This window comes from Budorcas taxicolor, chromosome 2 (genome assembly GCF_023091745.1).
Source record: "Budorcas taxicolor isolate Tak-1 chromosome 2, Takin1.1, whole genome shotgun sequence".
NCBI lineage: Eukaryota > Metazoa > Chordata > Mammalia > Artiodactyla > Bovidae > Budorcas > Budorcas taxicolor.
This window is the reverse complement of record NC_068911.1, coordinates 157,538,110-157,557,000: the sequence shown is the minus strand read 5'-3', so window position 1 is coordinate 157,557,000 and position 18,891 is coordinate 157,538,110. Positions and strand designations below refer to the sequence as shown.

Below are 18,891 nucleotides of genomic sequence, written 5' to 3'. Positions count from 1 at the left end.
AAGCAGATGGAAGGACAAAGTTAGAAATGCAAAATGACTGTAAAGGATAAAAGGACAGTCAAAAGGACTAGGGAAGTCTGATGCCTGTGAAAGGAAATGGCAAAGGAAGGAGGATTGACTGGAAAGAGCCTCGCAGTGAGACAGTTTTAGCTGGACCAATGGGCTGTCTGAGAGCAAGGAGTGTTCATGAGGAAAGTCCTGCATTAGGCAGATGATCTGACTCTGGTACCTCTGCAAGCTTGGAGCAGCCAGGGAGAATGTGACCTTGGTGACCTTGGCATGGTCTCTTGAGTGCATCCCCAAAACTCCGTAGCTGTTTCTTTCATCACAGCAAGTTTTGTCTCAAAGGAATATCTGAGCTGTGCACATCCTTGACTGCCACCTGTGGTCCACGGTCCACAGATTACACTACATTTTGAAAATGTCTCTGATTCTGCCCCTCCATAGCTTCCCTGGGCCTCTCTTCCTGAAAAATGGAGGCTAGTGGGATTTGATTAACTGTAGCCTGTTACTGTGGCTGGCCTGAGGACCTTACATGGTTCTTCTCATCGCCTCCCTCCTCTGCCATCCATTCTAGATTCCCCTCACCCTCGGCAAGCAGCTCTGAAGGTCTCAGTCACTTACCTGTATTGTGGCCCAAATGCTCATTCCAAAGGGGTCCGGAGAGGTCTCAGCCTTTGGACAATAAACTCTACTCTACTTGGACTATTTGTAGTTACAATTGGGTAAGGAGGATCAAGAACCACCCAAGTGGGTTCCCTGAGTTCTGCACGTATTTCTCTCTGTTCTCTTTGTGGGTAAGACCAGGCAGAAACCTCAGACACTATGCCTCCTTCACTGGGAGACTAAGTCAGAACAGTATTGCATGGGGTGGGGATAGTGGTGAATAGCAATTATTGTCTTCCTTTATACTCTTGGTGGGGAAGGGGCAGTGTCCCAGGCCAAAACTTATAGAGCCCATTGAAGAAGGACTTCAGAATCATTATATCAGACACTTACTCAAGCTGCAGGACACTTTCTTTAGGGACCCTGCCTCTTTTTCAGTGAGTAAGTACCAGATTTGAGAACTGACTCGGGTCCAGGAAGACAGAGGCCAAGTTACCCTTGGCCAAGCATCCAGTCAAGCATCCAGTGTGTGTTTAATCCAAATGCCAATTGTGTCAATACAAATTATACATTTAGACCAGATAAATGACTATTGGTCAGATCTTTGAACCCAGTGGACCTGCTGCCAACAGAACTTAGGACTACTTTATTAATCCTGTGAGTTTCTACTCTAAGCGGCTGGACATGATGGTATTTTGGTCTCCAGATATCAATATCAATTCAGATCCTGTGTCCACTAGTGCTTCAAACGTTTGAGTGTTGCCCCGAGTGTAATCACCTAAGAAAATCCTACAGAGTCCTTTGGAGAAGGACTTTAGAATCATTACATTAGACACTTACTCAAGCTTCCAGGCATTTTCTTTAGGGACCCTGCCTCCTCTTCAGCCAGCGTGTACTATATTTGAGAACAGACTCAGGTCCAGGAAGATGGAAGAGTCATGGCTATTTGTTGGGACAGAGATCCTTGTCTTCTGATGGTCCATTCTTGTCTTATTGGTGGATATGAAGCAATGCCATTGTTGCCTGCTGCCTGTCTTGTCCCTAGGGATTCCACACATCATTAACCAGCCCTTACAGCTTCCTGAGAGTCAAGCCCCCTTGACTGCTCTCCAGACTTGCCATTTGTCTTGATCATCACAGCCACTGGTGCCTGGAGATTGGGTGCAATCACATGACCTTTGTATGTAGCTGACCCTCCTCCTTATGGCTATTAGTGAGCCAACACTGTATTTGTCTCTCCCACCTGCAGAGGGGAGATACCACTGAATGTCTTAGGGATGTCAGTGCATGGCTTTGGTGCATAGTGGGTCTTCTGGGCTCATATTTCCATTCTTATATGTCCACCTCCCTCTGCCTGTTTATCCCTTCCTCTATCATCTGCCAGGGCAACCCAGGTATTTTCATCCTGCTTAAAATGAGCCATCTCCAGGACTCTTAAGAGCCACCTAACAGTGAGTGGTCCATCCCCTGAATTCTTGTTTAAGCCCATGTCCTGACAAAGTGCCCTCAAGTCAGTGAATTTGAATTTGTCCACTCTTTCATTCTGGCCATGCTGATCAGACATCAGCAGCACTGTCTCAGTGGTACTCCCAGGTGGTCCCTGCTACTACATGCTCTGCTGTTTTGAGTTGCTCAGTTGTGTCCAACTCTTTGCGGCCCCATGAACTGTAGCCCACCAGTCTCCTCTGCCCATGGAATTTTCCAGGCAAGAATATTGGAGTGGACTGCATTTCCCTTGCCAGGTGATCTTCCTGACCCAGGGATCAAACCCGAATCTCTTGCTTCTCCTGCATTGGCAGGTGAGTTCTTTACCACTACCACCACCTGGGAAACCATACCTGGCACATGCTAGCTAAATCTTATTAACTGCTTGGGGTATACAGTCTTCCTTACCTTATTAGGCTGAGCAGGTTCACACCTGAGTTAAGCTGGGGTTTAACCCCAGTTAATGGCCGGAGCTTCAGGAGAGGAGGAAGGACAGCTCCCAAAGGGTCTGCCTGTTGCCTTGCAGGCTTCTGCAGCGTCTTCCCATGTGCCAGAAGTGCTGCCTCTTAGTGGAGAGGAACGGGGCACTGAGGATTCAGGGAACTCTGCAGAGCCACCATCCTTGGGTTTTCCATCCACACCTCCAGCCCTCAGGTCTTTCCAAACATGGTCTTGGTATAACATAAGAGACCTGCCCTGGCTTCACATCTAATCATCTCTAGTATTCCAGAACTCTGAATTCTTAAGCCCTATGTTTGCTTTTCAGCTGTATCTGCTCTTCTACTCCCAGAGATAACAGCCTCCCACCTGGGAGCAAGAGAAAATCTAACATGAAGATAAGGACGATGCCTGTCTCTCTGTTATTAAGCTATATCAGGACACCTCAGCATTATAACCCTTGCTCTGCCATTAACATGTTAGATGATAAAAAAAAGACACTGAACAGCCTGCTTTCCCATCTGTAAAAACAACAGACTGGACTAAAATCTTTCAGTTCCCACTAGTATATATCTGCTCAAATCGATAGATTACAAACATGCTATGAACAACCTAAGAACAGAACTTCTCATGGACAGCGGTTCACAGTCACTGAGCCCAGCTCCCTTTCATGACCCTCTTCAGGAGCAGCCGCCACACCCAGTTTTCATACAAGGGCGCATGACCATCTAATGTTCTAACCATCTCTATTTATCACATTAAGAGACCAGGTGCCATCATTTGACTTAAAAACATTCCCAATAAGCATCTCCCAAGCTATTTGGATTTTCTTTTTTTATTTTTTTTTAATTGTGAAGTGAATGGCTTTCTTTGTTATTAAAAAAATTTCCACTATCAGGAAGATTTGAGGAAGTCATATCCTCTAGTCTGGTCCTCTGAGAGACAGATAGCACCTCCGTGGCATCCCTGCTTTCTTATCCTCGTCAATTCCTATTTACTAGAAAATGCTGAATGCCTTCTCAACACTGAGCTCTAGTAGTGAAAGGTTGCTTGTATTGGCTGCGTGTTTTGTTTTCCATCAGTCCCTTATTCCTAACACAACTCCCAAATGCCTGAAACTCAGCCCCTGCATTCTGCATCTGGTCCTTGTGACCTCTGCTGAATCATAGCCCAGGTTTTCCAGCAGGTTCCAGCTTGCAGCTGTGGCTCCGACTGTCACCTCATTGCCTTCCTCCTCTTCCTGAGACAGAAAGCCCACCATCTCCAGCTCAGCAGTTCTCCCCTCTCAAGCCCTTGGGATAGACTTCTGGAGAAGAATTTAAAATATTACTCATTGGGAATTCCCTGGTGGTCTAGTGGTTAGAACTTGGCGCTTTCACTGCTTGGGACAGGGTTCGATCCCTAGTCAGGGATCATGACTAGGGATCGTACAAACCATGTGCCACAACCAAAAAAATTAAAACATCAAAATGTTACCTGTGTATACCAATCATCAGCGTGTCTTGAGGTTAAAAGTGGGAGTAGGCTTCAAGGGGAATTTGAAAGGAAAACCAAAAAAGGGACGGGGAAGAGGAACAGAGGAATTATCAAGGTCCAGGCTGTTCATGCCTATCCCTGTGAAGAAAATGTTGGCACCGAAGTGTTTAATGTCTCTTGGAGGACTAACACAGTGAAAAGAGGAAAACGACAATTGTGCTTTGATTATCTAAAACCTGATTGTTGCTTTCACAGGTGACTCATTTACCCTTATTTCTCAAGGTATATGGAGCAGAATGAAAAATGATGTATGCAGTTAAATCCATTAGGTTTATTTGTTGTCAATTTAATTTTATTTCAATAGTAAACTTTGAATATATATAGAGAGTAACCATGAGATTCTTAAAGTGACAGTCATTTCCTGGTAAAAATGGCTTAAAAAAAGCCAGTCGAAGCCAACTGCAGATTCTGTGGTTAATTAGTGTTTGTGCTATGCAGTTTCTCTAATTTTAGCCTCCGTGGTTTTTATTCTTGCCTCATGGAAGGTTGAGTGCTTAAAATTTAAGAAAATAAAGGTTAGTCAAACTCTCAATTGTCTGTTTCTGTCTATAGTGAAATTGCAAGTCTAATTTTAAAGCCATCTTGTAAAGGTGAATAAATCTTACCTATCTTGTGCAAAGAAATTGTATTAATTCACAAAGCAGTGACAGAAATGGGAAAACTCAGCTGCCTGAAATTTTCCGAGTTAAAATAGGAGGGGTAGATTTCTGTACCTGAGGGCACTCTTTAAGGGCGTATAGAGTTTTACTCAGTTTATGTTGAGTAATCTCACAGCCAAACCATTTTTTACCTTATGGCAAAAGCGTTTTGAGAGTGAAGTCTCACTGACAACTGTCATGGGCCTATGCTAATACCACTGAGTTAAGACCAGCCAGTATAGACTTCCATCTATAAGACGAATAATGTTTGAACATCTAATGGAAAACATGGTGATTATAGTTGATAGCACTCTATTGTATAATTGAAATTTGCTGGGAAAGTAGAACTTAAATGTTCTCTCCCAAAAAATATGTATGTGAGCTGATGGATGGCTTAATTAACTAGATGAGGGGTGGGGATTGTTTGACAATTTATTATGTGCATGAAAACACCAGAGTGTATGCTTTAAATATGTTATAATTTTGTATGTCAGTTATCTCTCTTATAAAACTGAAATAACTTTTATAAAAAAGCTCAGCTGGTACTCACAACTTAGAGGACATTTCAAACTAATATCTGTACTCGTTCAGTTATTCATTCATTGACTTCTTATAGTTGTTTATTGGAGGATTCCTATTAATAGTTTTAAAAATCAAAATAATTGATTTTTAAATTAGAGAAATGTGGATCAAAGAAAATCTAGAATAATAGTCATTAAACCATTCATAGTAGTTATTTCCTGAGAAGGCAAGAATGGGTATTAAGAGGTTATAAAAAATGTTACATTTCTATGTGTCTGAATAGTTTGTAATTCATATATGTTACAATTTATAATGAAAAAGTGAAAGCGTTATTGGCCAAAATAGAAAAAAAAATTCACTGAAAAGTGGAAATCATGACCTTGAAATTGAAATGGCTTCTGATTTCATTATTGCTTTCAAGTTTCCAAAAAGACTTTTTGTTTGATAATAAATAGAATGAAGTAAGTCTTACAGGTTATGTTTTCCAGGCTTAGTATTTCACAGGTCTCATTGTAAAGAAATGATCCATTCTTTCCTTAGCTTTCTCGGCCTCAAAGATTTCCCGAATCTTTTCAAAATGAATTGGACAATCTTGTCATGAGCCTCGCTGACCACATGATTTGGAAAAACAAAGACGCACTTGAAGAAACAAGAAGGGCAAACCACAGTGTTGCCAGATTTCTTAAGGTACATTATACAAAGTCATGATTCTATTCAAGCCTGTGTAATAGTGGCTATGAGATACTCTACGTGTTAATTAAGTCACAGGTTCATTTATGATGAAAAGTCAAGACTACCACGATTAGATGAATGCTTTCGTCTACATGTCTTTCTTGCTTGGAATACTATCTGATTTTTTTTTTCCAATTTGGAGTCCTATAGAACAAAAATCAAGGTTAGAGAAAAGTATCTGCTTGAATATTGCCAAATGTAGGACTTCTAAATATTTTTAAAGAGAAAACTGAGATTTTTAAAGGAGAACTTGTCCTGAGGCAACATTTTTGTCTCGGACTTTTCTATCCTTGAAGTGCTATTTTGGCATGGCTACAGCTCTCACAGTGGTGCCAAATAGCCACTTTGGAAAAATTTGGGGGCATTGAGCATTTTTGTTGTTTTACTTCCAGGCTCTTTTTTACATGATGAAAATATTATAAATTAGCTACATAAAAGGAAAATGATCAGTTAGAGTATTGAGCAGCATAAAATGAAATATATATATGCATACCTATAGCAATATTTCTTTATATTAAATTAGGAAGAAAAATGAGCTTAGTCCAAAAATAGCTAATGTAGAATGATCGTGTATCACTCAACAGATAATGCATCCAATCAGAAAGATAATGTTTTTCTTCTGTTCCTTCTTTTGCCCAACTGTTGACTATTGGTGACCTTGAGGAAGGCACTTTTCTTGTTTTTTTGTGGTAGACACCAAGACATACTGGATAGTTGTGGGAACTTATCAATAAATACTAGTTACAAAGAGACTATGGAGATAGATGGAAAATTAGCTGAAGTTGTCATTTGTGAATTTTAATTCAGTCTAATTCTTTTTTGATGTGTTAAATGCTATTTCAAATTATGTACTACGCATGTTTACCTCTTGAAGTTTCTTCTTCACTGTTTTATATCTTGTTTTTGCTTTTTTCTTGCTTCAAGAAAGAGAAAGAGATGGTCAGGGTTAAGGAGGAAGAGAGTAAAACAGAAAAAAAAGTTACTCTAATTTCTACCACATTTTAAGACCTATGAGAATAAAGTTTGTTACTATGCTAGTAGTTTATTTGAAGTGCTTGATGAAAAAGAAAATTTGGAGAAAATGACATTTTGTCCAGTTTGTAAGCACACTGCATTTAAGAAACATCTGCAGAGTATTCTTCCCTAAATTGCAAAAAAAAAAAAAAAAAAAAAGTTGCATAAGCAAGTCTCTTAAAAAGGGAAAAGACCCCTTATCTACCCTCGTTGGCTTAAATGTTCTGTACTTATTAGAAGAAAAATATATGTTTTCCTTGGACCTCATTTATGCAAAAGTAGCTTCTGGTGGTACATAAAGTAATGTCTAACAGGAATGTCCAATGTGAAAAGAGACACAAAGTATACAGCTAATGGCGACACCAGTGGTTTGTGAAGGCTGTGGGTAAAAAGCCTATAAGATATGGGGATCCATGAACTGCAAACTGAAAGCAGTACTTTCATGAAGTTCATAAATGGAAACACTAACAGTATATTTTACATTATAAAAATCTATTGTACAAGCATTGTTTTCAGATTATTGTTTTGATGGAATTTATTTGACCCAGAAAGCTTTTTAAAAAATGTTTGTAAAGTTTATTATATGAATCATTTGAACACAGAGAGGAAAAGAGAAAAGAAGATGACATGATTTTTTATGTTAAATTGAATGTAGTCATTTGGCATAACGCATGTGAATTGATGAACTTTGAGTGTTCGGCTGCTCAACACTGCCCCACTGTTGGCATTATAAGACTTTTATATTCCCAGACAATGGTTATTCACTTAACTTAGGTTTCAAATGACTTTTATCTCTTTTGGTTGTTGAATTCTACATTAGTAATCTAATACTGTAAATTAGTTGTCATCAGAATTTAACAATTGAAGTATCATAACACCATGGTTGTACCAAGATTGTTTTCCAAAAATGGAGAATGTGGTACCTCTGGGTACCACATGAAAAGTGTCCTAGGTGAGAAAGTGTCCTCCTTTATCTTACATCATGGGAAAATAATGTTTTTGTAGCACTTAGGCCAGAAACATTGTTCATTTCTCTGACTGTTCTCTCCTAGAGATAGACAGGATGCAAATGCATGCATGTCTACATATGCAGCTTCTGTGACTTTTTTTTTTTCCACTACCAATCTGGGTCACAACTCTAATTTACTTGAGAGTAACTGTCTAGATACTCTTCTCTTGCAAATATAATACCAAGGAAGTAGCAAAGGAAACTTCATTCTGATTTTAATTTTCCTTCTTAGACAGCCATGTCTTTTTACCCACTCTTCTGACTATTCTCTACTTTATTTCAATTTGCTTTTGGAAACCATTTGGCAATCATCTAATATAAAAGACAGATTTTGGTAGCAAAATATGTTAAAGAAACATCTGTGATATTTCTGTCTAAATATTTTTAAAAAATGGATAAGCAAGTCTATGAAAGGGAAAGTCTTTATATTTACTCTCTTTCACTTAAATGTTCTGTGTTTCTGGAATGAATAAATGTTTTCTATAAATTCCATCTATGCAAAAGTTGCTGTGGTGGTACATAAGTAAATACCTAGTAAAGTATCCAGATGAGAAAGAAAAAGATGGACCAAGTAGTTTTGTAAAATATAAAGGGAAAAGGGTATCAGATTGTGTGTTTTGTAATTTGAGTTCATAACTGATCGCTACACAAGCTATAGAATAAAATTCTCATTGCTTCTCACAGTTGGTGAAACAAAATAAATAATTTTTATTACAATATATCTTTGCATGTTTAATTTAGAATATTTTCCTTTCAGTTCAGTTCAGTTCAGTCACTCAGTCGTGTCCGACTCTTTGCTACTCCATGAATCACAGCACGCCAGGCCTCCCTGACCATCACCAACTCCTGGAGTTCACTCAGACTCACGTCCATTGAGTCAGTGATGCCATCCAGCCATCTCATCCTCAGTCTTCCCCTTCTCCTCCTGCCCCCAATCCTTTCCAGCATCAGAGTCTTTTCCAATGAGTCAACTGTTCACATGAGGTGGCCGGAGTACTGGAGCTTCAGCTTTAGCATCATTCCTTCCAAAGAAATCCCAGGGCTGATCTCCTTTAGAATGGACTGGTTGGATCTCCTTGCAGTCCAAGGGCTCTCAAGAGTCTTCTCCAACACCACAGTTCAAAAGCATCAATTCTTCGGCACTCAGCCTTCTTCACAGTCCAACTCTCACATCCATACATGACCACAGGAAAAACCATAGCCTTGACTAGATGGACCTTAGTCGGCAAAGTAATATCTCTGCTTTTGAATATGCTATCTAGGTTGGTCATAACTTTTCTTCCAAGGAGTAAGCGTCTTTTAATGTCATGGCTGCAGTCACCATCTGCAGTGATTTTGGAGCCCCCAAAAATAAAGTCTGACACTGTTTCCACTGTTTCCCCATCTATTTCCCATGAAGTGATGGGACCGGATGCCATGATCTTTGTTTTCTGAATGTTGAGCTTTAAGCCAACTTTTTCACTCTCCTCTTTCACTTTCATCAAGAGGGTTTTTAGTTCCTCTTCACTTTCTACCATAAGGGTGGTGTCATCTGCATATCTGAGGTTACTGATATTTCTCCCGGCAATCTTGATTCCAGCTTGTGCTTCTTCCAGTCCAGCATTTCTCATGATGTACTCTGCATATAAGTTAAATAAGCAGGGTGACAGTATATAGCCTTGACGTACTGCTTTTCCTCTTTGGAACCAATCTGTTGTTCCATGTCCAGTTCTAACTGTTGCTTCCTGACCTGCACACAGATTTCTCAAGAGGCAGGTCAGGTGGTCTGGTATTCCCATCTCTCTCAGAATTTTCCACAGTTTATTGTGATCCACACAGTCAAAGGCTTTGGCATAGTCAATAAAGCAGAAATAGATGTTTTTCTGGAACTCGCTTGCTTTTTCCATGATCCAGTGGATGTTGGCAATTTGATCTCTGGTTCCTCTGCCTTTTCTAAAACCAGCTTATTTTCCTTTATTAAGCCAAACTGAGAAAAAGTCTGATAGGATATGTTATTCTTTATGTCAACAATCTGCAAATTTTTTTCTGTAAAGGGTCAAATGTTAAATATTTTTAGTTTTGCAGACCATACAGTCTCTGTGGCAAGTACCCAACTCAGCTAAGGAACAATTGTAGACCATTCTGTGTTAGTTACTCAGTCATCTCTAACTCTTTGCAACTCCATGGAGTATAGCCTGCCAGGCTCCTCAAGCTTTGGGATTCTCCAGGCAAGAATACATTTCATTCTCCAGGATATCTTCCTGACCCAGAGATTGAACCTGGGTCTCCTGCATTGCCGGCAGACTCTACCATCTGAACCACCAGGGAAACCCATAGATTGTTCACCATGGACAATATTTAAACAAATGGGTACAGCTGTGTCCCAGTAAAACATTATTTACAAAAACAAACAAGTGGGCCAGTTTTGGCTCATGGAACATAGTTTGCCAGAGCCTACTATAAATTGTTTTCTGCTAATATGGAAGGTTAATATAAATTATTTTAAAACAAAAGCAGGGAGGCCCCTCCATGCCTTAACAATGAGTGAAAGATTCTCTGCTTTGGGGGTTAAGAAGATGCTGGAATGGGCCAGAAACAGGGTACGGATGACAGGAGAGACACATATGATGAAGCTTGACCTGCAGGAGGTCTCTCTTCAGGAAAAAGGCTGATTCTACTGACTTTGTATCTTAGAAACAACCTGCCCCCCTTATCCCTCACTGACCTTTGAAAGGAGGATGACAAATTCACCACAGGTCTTATATCTCAAGAAACTCTGAGTTTTCCTAGACCCCCAGGGTAGGCACCCTCCTCTTCATTTTCCCCATCCATGGGTGGTGGAGTTTGGTCTTCTTTGAAAGTTCACAGATTAGCTACAGTAGCCTCTGGGAGATGGCAACTGAAACCTTTCAATGACAAGACTCAACAGATTCCTCCAAGGTGCCCTGTGACTTCACCGAAGTGCTTCTGTTCTCGTGCTCTTTCTTGAGAAGTTTCTAGAACCCACAGTTATACTAGATGGTCTTCCTCTATGCAAAGTGAGACCCAAGCTTCTTCCCAGCAAGAAGGAGACAGCAATAGCAGAGGTCTCCGGGGAGAGAGCTCCACGTTGGGAATATTCCAAGGGTCACCAGTTGGGACTTCACTCTACAGATGGAGAACCTTAGAGGACCTGACCCACTTGCTGAGAGCCTGCATAGTGCAGAGGACATCAAAGCCCTCTTCCTCCCCTCCTCTACATCTTCTGCACCTGTGATTATGCTCTGGAGTTTACGTTTCCTCACTGTTCTATTGGGAGATAGGAGGACCAGGGAGCCATTTACTTTTTTAATAAAGGGAGATGATTGAAAGAACTTGAATTCATACTGAAAATGAAAATATAAATGATATAGTATGTAATGAATAGGTACATTAAAAAAACTCAGAATAAAACATAGTAAAATGGAAAGGGAAACAAAACAAACATATGATTGACCAATCAACTGGAAACGTTGTTAGAGAAAATAACTCATGTTTATACATGGGCATATTCCAATGGGAAATCTTCCACTTGGTATACTACCTATAGGGCTTTCCAGGTGGCACTAGTGGCAAAGAACTCGCCTGCCAGTTCAGGAGACATAAGAGACGTGGGTTCCATCCCTGGCTTGGGAAGATCCCCCGGAGGAGGTGGACAAGGGCATGGTAACCCACTCCAGTATTCTTGCCTGGAGAATCCTGTGGACAGAGGAGCCTGGCAGGCTATAGTCCATCGAGCTGCAAAGAGTGGACATGACTGAAACAACTTAGCATGCACACACGCGTACTGCCTATAACAAGATTTTATGTCCAGTCCTATCTGAGTTTGTTTGTAAAAATGAGGAGAGATTAAGAAATGTGAAACCATTACAATGGACCCTACTGGATTCTGGATGAGAAAGAAGCCTTCTATACTGAGTGATACAGCAGCCGAGAGATTTTCCCACGTGATACATGTACTCGCACACTTGTGGATGGGTAGAATGAAACACACGTGCAGTGATGACCTCCATAAGCTAATCTACTGTAGTGCCCAAGATGCTGCATCAGGAAGCATAGTCCATGCCCACTTCACACTTTTCCAGTGCAGGAACTGGCCCCTGTAGCTTGGTTACTGGTTACGTGGCCATTAGTCTTTGGGATAGAGAGCAGATGCTGAGCCGACTTGCAATGCTTGCCTGACTCCTCTAAAGCTACCTACTGCTTAAGACTCTCCTTATTACAGTTATGAGAGTGTGAAGACAGAGTAAGACAGACAGTGAGCAGCTCATGGATAGAAATCGCAGGCTGTCTTACCTTCACTCTTCAAGCTGCCTTGGCTGAAAAGAAAAGCTTTTGAAAGAGGCCAGTGAGATTGCAAAAAGTTTCCCTGACCTGTCTCTGCTGCCCCTGTTCCTACCTGATGTTGTACAGTAAATGATCTTCACCTAAGGAACTGTGGGAAAAAAATATTAAAAAACAATAATAAAATGTAGCAAAGTGGTTAAAAAATAGACAAGTAAAAGCTAAAATTTTCTATATTAAGAGGAAAGGGCTTTGCAATATTTCATTGCAAATCTCCAAGAGATGTTTTATGAAAAATGATAAATATGGATTTGTAACTTTGTGGTGTGTGTCCTATATCTGGTATTTTGATTAGCTGCCATATGTGGATGAATGCTTAAGCATATTGTAGATATTGTTCAAACATTTATTATATAACACATTTAGTGAAATGTTATTTTGCTTCAATATTTTTAATCATCTTTTCTAACATCTTTAATGATCCTTAAAATAAAAACATCTGAATTTAAATTTTTTTTTTTTTTTTTTTTTTTTTTTTTTTAGCGCTGCTTTACATTTATGGACCGGGGTTTTGTGTTTAAGATGGTTAACAATTACATCAGCATGTTCTCCTCTGGTGATCCCAAGGTAAGAACCACGTTCAGGCGTGATGGCTTTCTAAACTGTTGCATTACAAATAAATACACTGGTCTCTGTGTATAATCTGTCTAAAACAATAACCTATCTATTATTTGTATCAAAAGATAATTTATGCAATGAAAGGCAGGTTTTTAAAATGGCTCATCATCTCAGCAAGTCTCCAAGTCCTCCCCTTCATGGGGGACAAATGTACGTGGAGTTTAAGTGTTTACATTTCACTTCTATTTCTTGTGGGCTGTGAGAGGAGTGATTCTGGCTGAAATTCTTCCTCAGGTTTGCCCTGGACTGTCTTGGTTTAAGCAAGTTCCACTTCTCTAGAAATTTTCAGTCTTGGGAAAAATGGAACAGTTGATCACCTTACATAAATAGTGACTCTGTGTCGGGAGACAGGGAACAGTATTAATATCTAGGGAGCAGTGGTTCCCAAGTGTGGTTCCTAGACCAGTGATCTCAGAGCTGAGCTACTGTGGGTGGGGCCCAGAAATCTGGAATGCAGCAAGATTCCTATCACCTTCAGGTGATTTCTGTGTTCCTTCAAGTTTGAGAACCACTAAGCTATATAATATGGCATATGCCAGGGGGACATAAGACTGGAAATGGGCCCGACTCTGAAACTTGTATCATTAAGCTTTAAGGTTCTTAGTGTTGCAACCAACAGAAACTTACTCCACTCTGAGCGAAAGGGAATTTATTGGAAGGATATTGGGAGAACTAGGCTTGGAAAAGAGCAGAGACCAAGGCACTTCCAGGGCAAAAGAGTAATCAGAAAGGATGAACCTGGGGCCAAGGTCTGCTGCTCCATAAATAATGAAATGGGACCATTTTTTCCCTCTTAACACTCTGCTTACACGTATACAGTGGAATATTACTTGGCCATAAAAAGTGAAATAAGGTCATTTGCAGCAATGTGGGTGGACTTCAAGATTATCTAAGTGAAGTAAGTCAGACAGAGAAAGACAAATACCATATGATACAACTTATATGTGAAATCTAATTTTTTTAATACAAATAAACTTATTTAAACAACAGAAATGGACTCACTTTAATTTATCGTTACCAAAGAGGAAATGTGGGAGGATGTGATAAATAGGAGATTGGGATAAACATATACAGATTGCAATATATAAAATAGATATCTAATAAGGACCTACTGTATAGCGCAGGGAACTCTAGTTAATATTCTGTAATAACCTACTTGGGAGAAGATTCTTAAAAAGAATGGATATATATATGTATTATAACTGATCACTTTGCTCTACATATGAAACTAACACAACATTATAAATCAACTATACTACAATAAAAATTTTTTAAAAAAGATTTGCACTACAGAGAGGAAGCGTGTAACTGGTCTGCTTTGGGTCACGTGAAAGAGAAGGCACCTGAGTTAACAGTTCCCCATTAACCTTTCCCCATCAGGAGGAAAATAAGTCCCCAAGAGAAGTCATCTAGGTATTGGGAAAGAATATAGAAATATGTATATGAATATAGAAATAGAATATATTTATGTTTAAAGAAATAAACAAATATAGAAATTCCAAAAGTAAATAATGATCTTCTTGCCATACATCAACATGAATCCGCCACCAGTGTACACGTGTTCATTCTAAAGTAATTAGCCTCCAATTAAAATAAATAAATTTAAATTAAAAAATAATAGTAATGATCTTCTTGGAGCATTTCATGTTAGGCTTAGGAGCCTGAATGTTATTTTTTAGCTGTGGAGATTTAGCTAGGAGAACTGCATGATTATATGTCATTCCGTTTTGAAAATCCAGTTCTTTCTGTAAATATTTTTTGAAAGAATGTCCTTCATTAGTGCTCCAATTATGCATGAAATTTGCAGAATATCCTTTTAGGTATGATTTCAGTGACCCTAAATTATATATCTTATCAAAGACCAAATGGAACATGCTCAATGAAGAGTGATTACCGTGTAATTTAATTATGTTCCTTTTCACTTTGATGTACGAAGGATTAAGTCAAATACTACCCTTGTTTGAGATGTCAGTATTCTAAATTACTGACTAAAGTTGTCACAAATTATGATTCTAAAATATCTGAGCAAATGAAATATATTTTTATTTTGTTAGATGTTTTTAGTGAATACAATGAATGCAAGCTAACTGAGTCTTAAAAATTGATTACTTAGTTTGCATGACAATGAAAATAGAATGGTTATGGAGTTGCTAATTGTTCCTATTTATGCGGTTGTATTAAGTTGTTTTGGATCATGTCTGCACTTCATTTATCACTGTCCTACTCAAAACATTGAGATGACAGACCTGTTTGCAAGGGCAGGGAAGGGGTGGAATGATGTACTCTCAGAATAAATGGCAGATGGAGAGAGATTTACTCTAAGTTTAGATTATCTGCACCATTGTCTTTCTTAACACTGGATCTTAGAAGTTGATTTGGAGTGATCTGCCCTTCAAGCTGAGTGTAGTTGTATATCTTAGTACATATGGTGAAGCACTATTTTTCTCAGAATAAATATATTTTGCTATATGCTAAAAGAAATGAAAAAATAGAACTCAATAAGATTGTATCACATAGAAGCTCAAGGTAGGTTGCAAATGAAATCAGTTCCTGAACAGGCCTTGACCAATGTCCAAAAATAGGGTGCCTGACTACATTTACCACTTCAGAGGGGACAAAATCCTTTAAACTTAACAATGACCCAGTGGTCACACAGAAGTAACTCCACTTCCTTTTTAGAGATAAGATTCAAGTGCAGATTTTCTATTAACTTTCTTAGTGTGTGAATAATAGTCATTCTTTTGCCTCTTTTTTAGACCTTATGCCAATATAAATTTGACTTTCTCCAAGAAGTATGTCAGCATGAACACTTTATTCCATTGTGTCTCCCCATAAGATCAGCAAACATTCCAGGTAAAAAGTCCCAGATTTTTATCAGTTCCTACAAAGGGATCACATCTATTTGTTTGTCTTACCTTCTTTGTTTGTATCCCTGTTTCCTCATTCTTCGTTTCATCTGAAATTGTCATATGGGCATTAGACCCAGGTAATCAGGTTAAAATGCAGAAAATGATAGCATGTGGTAAGGAGTACCGCACTGTATTTCTCAATTTTTGTTTATGTTCTCTTTTTCATCAAAGAGAATGCCAACAAAGCCATACAATTGGTGCTTATAAATCAAAGAATGTTAACCTTGTAACTAGTGCCAAGTTATCACTACATTAGGCAGGCTGGTTAAGACAGTCAAGGGGATCAAATCTGTTTTAGTCATTTGGATTCTCTGTTTACTATTTACTTCCCAAGTAGCTCAGCTAGTAAAGAATCCACCTGCAATGCAGGAGACCCTGGTTCAATTCCTGGGTTGGGAATTTACCCTGGAGAAGAGATAGTTTACTATTCATCAATAAGTAAAAGGGATTGTTTACTATTTATCAGTAGCTCAGAGACCTGGTAGTCTCTTTGTAGATCTGATATTATCAATAGTAAACATAAAAACATGTTTCATAGCAAGCAGATTTCTGATAGAAGGAAAAAACAGTGCCCAAGAAGAAGGCTAAGAATTAAAATAATTCTGTTCATGACATTCTTTCTTAAGAGAAGAAGTAAACAACCAAAGCCTTGTCTTGAAAAGCAAAGCTTTATTGAAGGGATTCACTTGTATTTTAAGACAATATATTTTAATTTTTCAGTATAAATTACACATAGTTAATGAATATGGTGTTTATCTGAGTATGTATATAGCTGAACTTTTTGTTTATTTATATTAAATTCAGATCCTTTGACACCTTCAGAATCAATACAAGAATTACATGCATCAGGTAAATGATTTTTATTTTCTATTACACTATCTCAGCATCAATAACCACTTTGTATTTTGATAATACTGATGAGTATAGACACTTCATATTTCCAGTTTCTAGATGCTAATAGTCATATCATCTAATCAAATATATAATCAAATATATAAAAATATCAAATATCATCTAATCAAAATAGGCAAAAAGTTGAGTGAGCTTTTCTTTTATCACAAATAATAAATGCTTCCTTAGTTTGAATTTTTCCATACCCTATTCTCCAGAGTTTGAACTCTTTAGTTTCCCAAAGCATCAGAAATTTCCTTAGAGTGTAACTGTACATGAAATTCCCAATCATATGTAATAATAAGCTTATTCAATGCAACTATCTTTATATGATATTCCTATCAATAAGCCACAGCCTGGTTCTAACCCTTCTCTCAAAATTGAGATCATTAGAATCATATCAGTTTATTTTTACCCCAGAAAAGTTCATAACTTGAAATAGTCTAGGCAAATTTTTTTCTAGGTATAAATGGGCAATTTGCAAGTTTTGTTTTATTTCTGCCTCCTCACTGTTACTCAGTATTTCATGGGAAAATTTATTTAACCTAAGCCCTTTGATGTTAGTTTCCTGAACTTCCGCATTCCCTGAACTTCTGCCTTCAGCAGTATTTTCACGGACTGGAAAAAATCGATGTGTTTACTTTACTTCTGGTCAGATATGATATGGAGTGTTCTAATAGTTTGTTATTCCTAACATGTAGTCCTGGGTCGGAAGGATCACCAGAGTAAGAAACGGCACCCCACGCCAGTATTCTTGCTGGGAAAATCCCATGGACAGAGGAGCCTGGCAGGCTATGGTCCATGGGATCGCAAAAGAGTTGAACATGACTGAAATGACTCAGCATGCACTCATGCTCTGTTTTGGATAAGAATAAATAGTATTTACTGAATGCCCCTCTTCACATTTTTCATACAAGACTGCATTGCTGAATCCCGCCTAGTAGCAAGAGGGGTTTATAGTTGTTTGTTCCACCTCTCTTGATTGTAAAGTGATCATTTGACTTTCAGTAACATGATCTCTTTACCTTCCTCACAAAGATATGCCTGAATATTCAGTCACGAATGAATTTTGCCGCAAACACTTCTTAATCGGAATTCTGCTCCGAGAAGTTGGCTTTGCTCTGCAAGAAGATCAAGATATCAGGCACTTGGCTTTAGCTGTCCTAAAAAATCTAATGGCTAAGCATTCATTTGATGATCGATACAGAGAACCAGTAAGTGATCTTTCTTTCTCCCTTCCCTAAGCACCATTTAATGGTTCACTGCATTAAGTGCCTATCAAACCTACGAGTCTATTGATGTTTATGTGAATCATTTCTTTTGACTCCTTTTCTACCTAGGAAAAGCAGGCCCAGATAGCCAGTTTATACATGCCCCTCTATGGCATGCTTCTGGACAATATGCCAAGGATTTACCTGAAGGACCTATATCCTTTTACCGTCAATACATCAAATCAGGTAAGTTTGCATAATATTCCAAGTGTCTATTTTAATAAAGAGTTTGCCTTTTTTTATATTTTTGGCCTCGATAACCATTTTCCCCTAATTGTGAGCAAACTAAGGATTAAACAGAACAGTGCTTCTTGCTAGGTGGTTTTTTGGTGCGGGGAGGGGAGCGTTGTTTGCCTTTGGTTTTTTGTTTATCTATTTTTTATTGCAGTATAACTGCTTTCACTGTTGTGTTACTTACCGCTGTACAATGAAGTATATCAGCCATATGCATACATATATTCCCTCCCTGGTAGACCTCCCTCCCACCCAAGCCCTTCATTTCGCCCACCCCAGGTCATCTCAGAGCACTGAGCTCAGCTGTCTGTGTTATATATACAGCAGCTATCTAGCTGTCTGTGTTGCACATGGGAGTGGACATACGGGGCTTTCCTTGTGGCTTGGATGGTCCTTTCTCAATTCTTTTCACCCTCTCCTTCCCCATCCCTCCTGTGTCCACACATCCATTCTCTACATCTGCATCTCTGTTCCTACCCTGCCAATAGGTTCATCTGTACCATTTTTCTAGATTCCATATGTATGCATTAACATAGGTGTTTTGAGGTGTTTATACAGTGTCTAGAAGTTAGGAACTATGTCTGGAATTTTTGTTGACCTTGGACCAGTATCAGTTACTATCTATGTAACCTTCAATAAACTATACA

The 18,891-nt window shown here is 38.8% G+C and overlaps 1 protein-coding gene across 1 annotated transcript in view; it reads left to right on the top strand.

Moving 5' to 3' along the window:
- The window catches only part of DOCK10 (dedicator of cytokinesis 10), a 306,412-nt gene that overhangs the window by 248,252 nt on the left and 39,269 nt on the right, over positions 1 to 18,891 (top strand). Inside the window, exons 28-33 of the mRNA XM_052636059.1 lie at positions 5,766 to 5,912; positions 12,805 to 12,888; positions 15,696 to 15,792; positions 16,653 to 16,697; positions 17,778 to 17,953; positions 18,080 to 18,196. Of these exons, the coding sequence (XP_052492019.1) occupies positions 5,766 to 5,912; positions 12,805 to 12,888; positions 15,696 to 15,792; positions 16,653 to 16,697; positions 17,778 to 17,953; positions 18,080 to 18,196 (666 nt within the window). The remainder of the gene's footprint in view (positions 1 to 5,765; positions 5,913 to 12,804; positions 12,889 to 15,695; positions 15,793 to 16,652; positions 16,698 to 17,777; positions 17,954 to 18,079; positions 18,197 to 18,891) is intronic.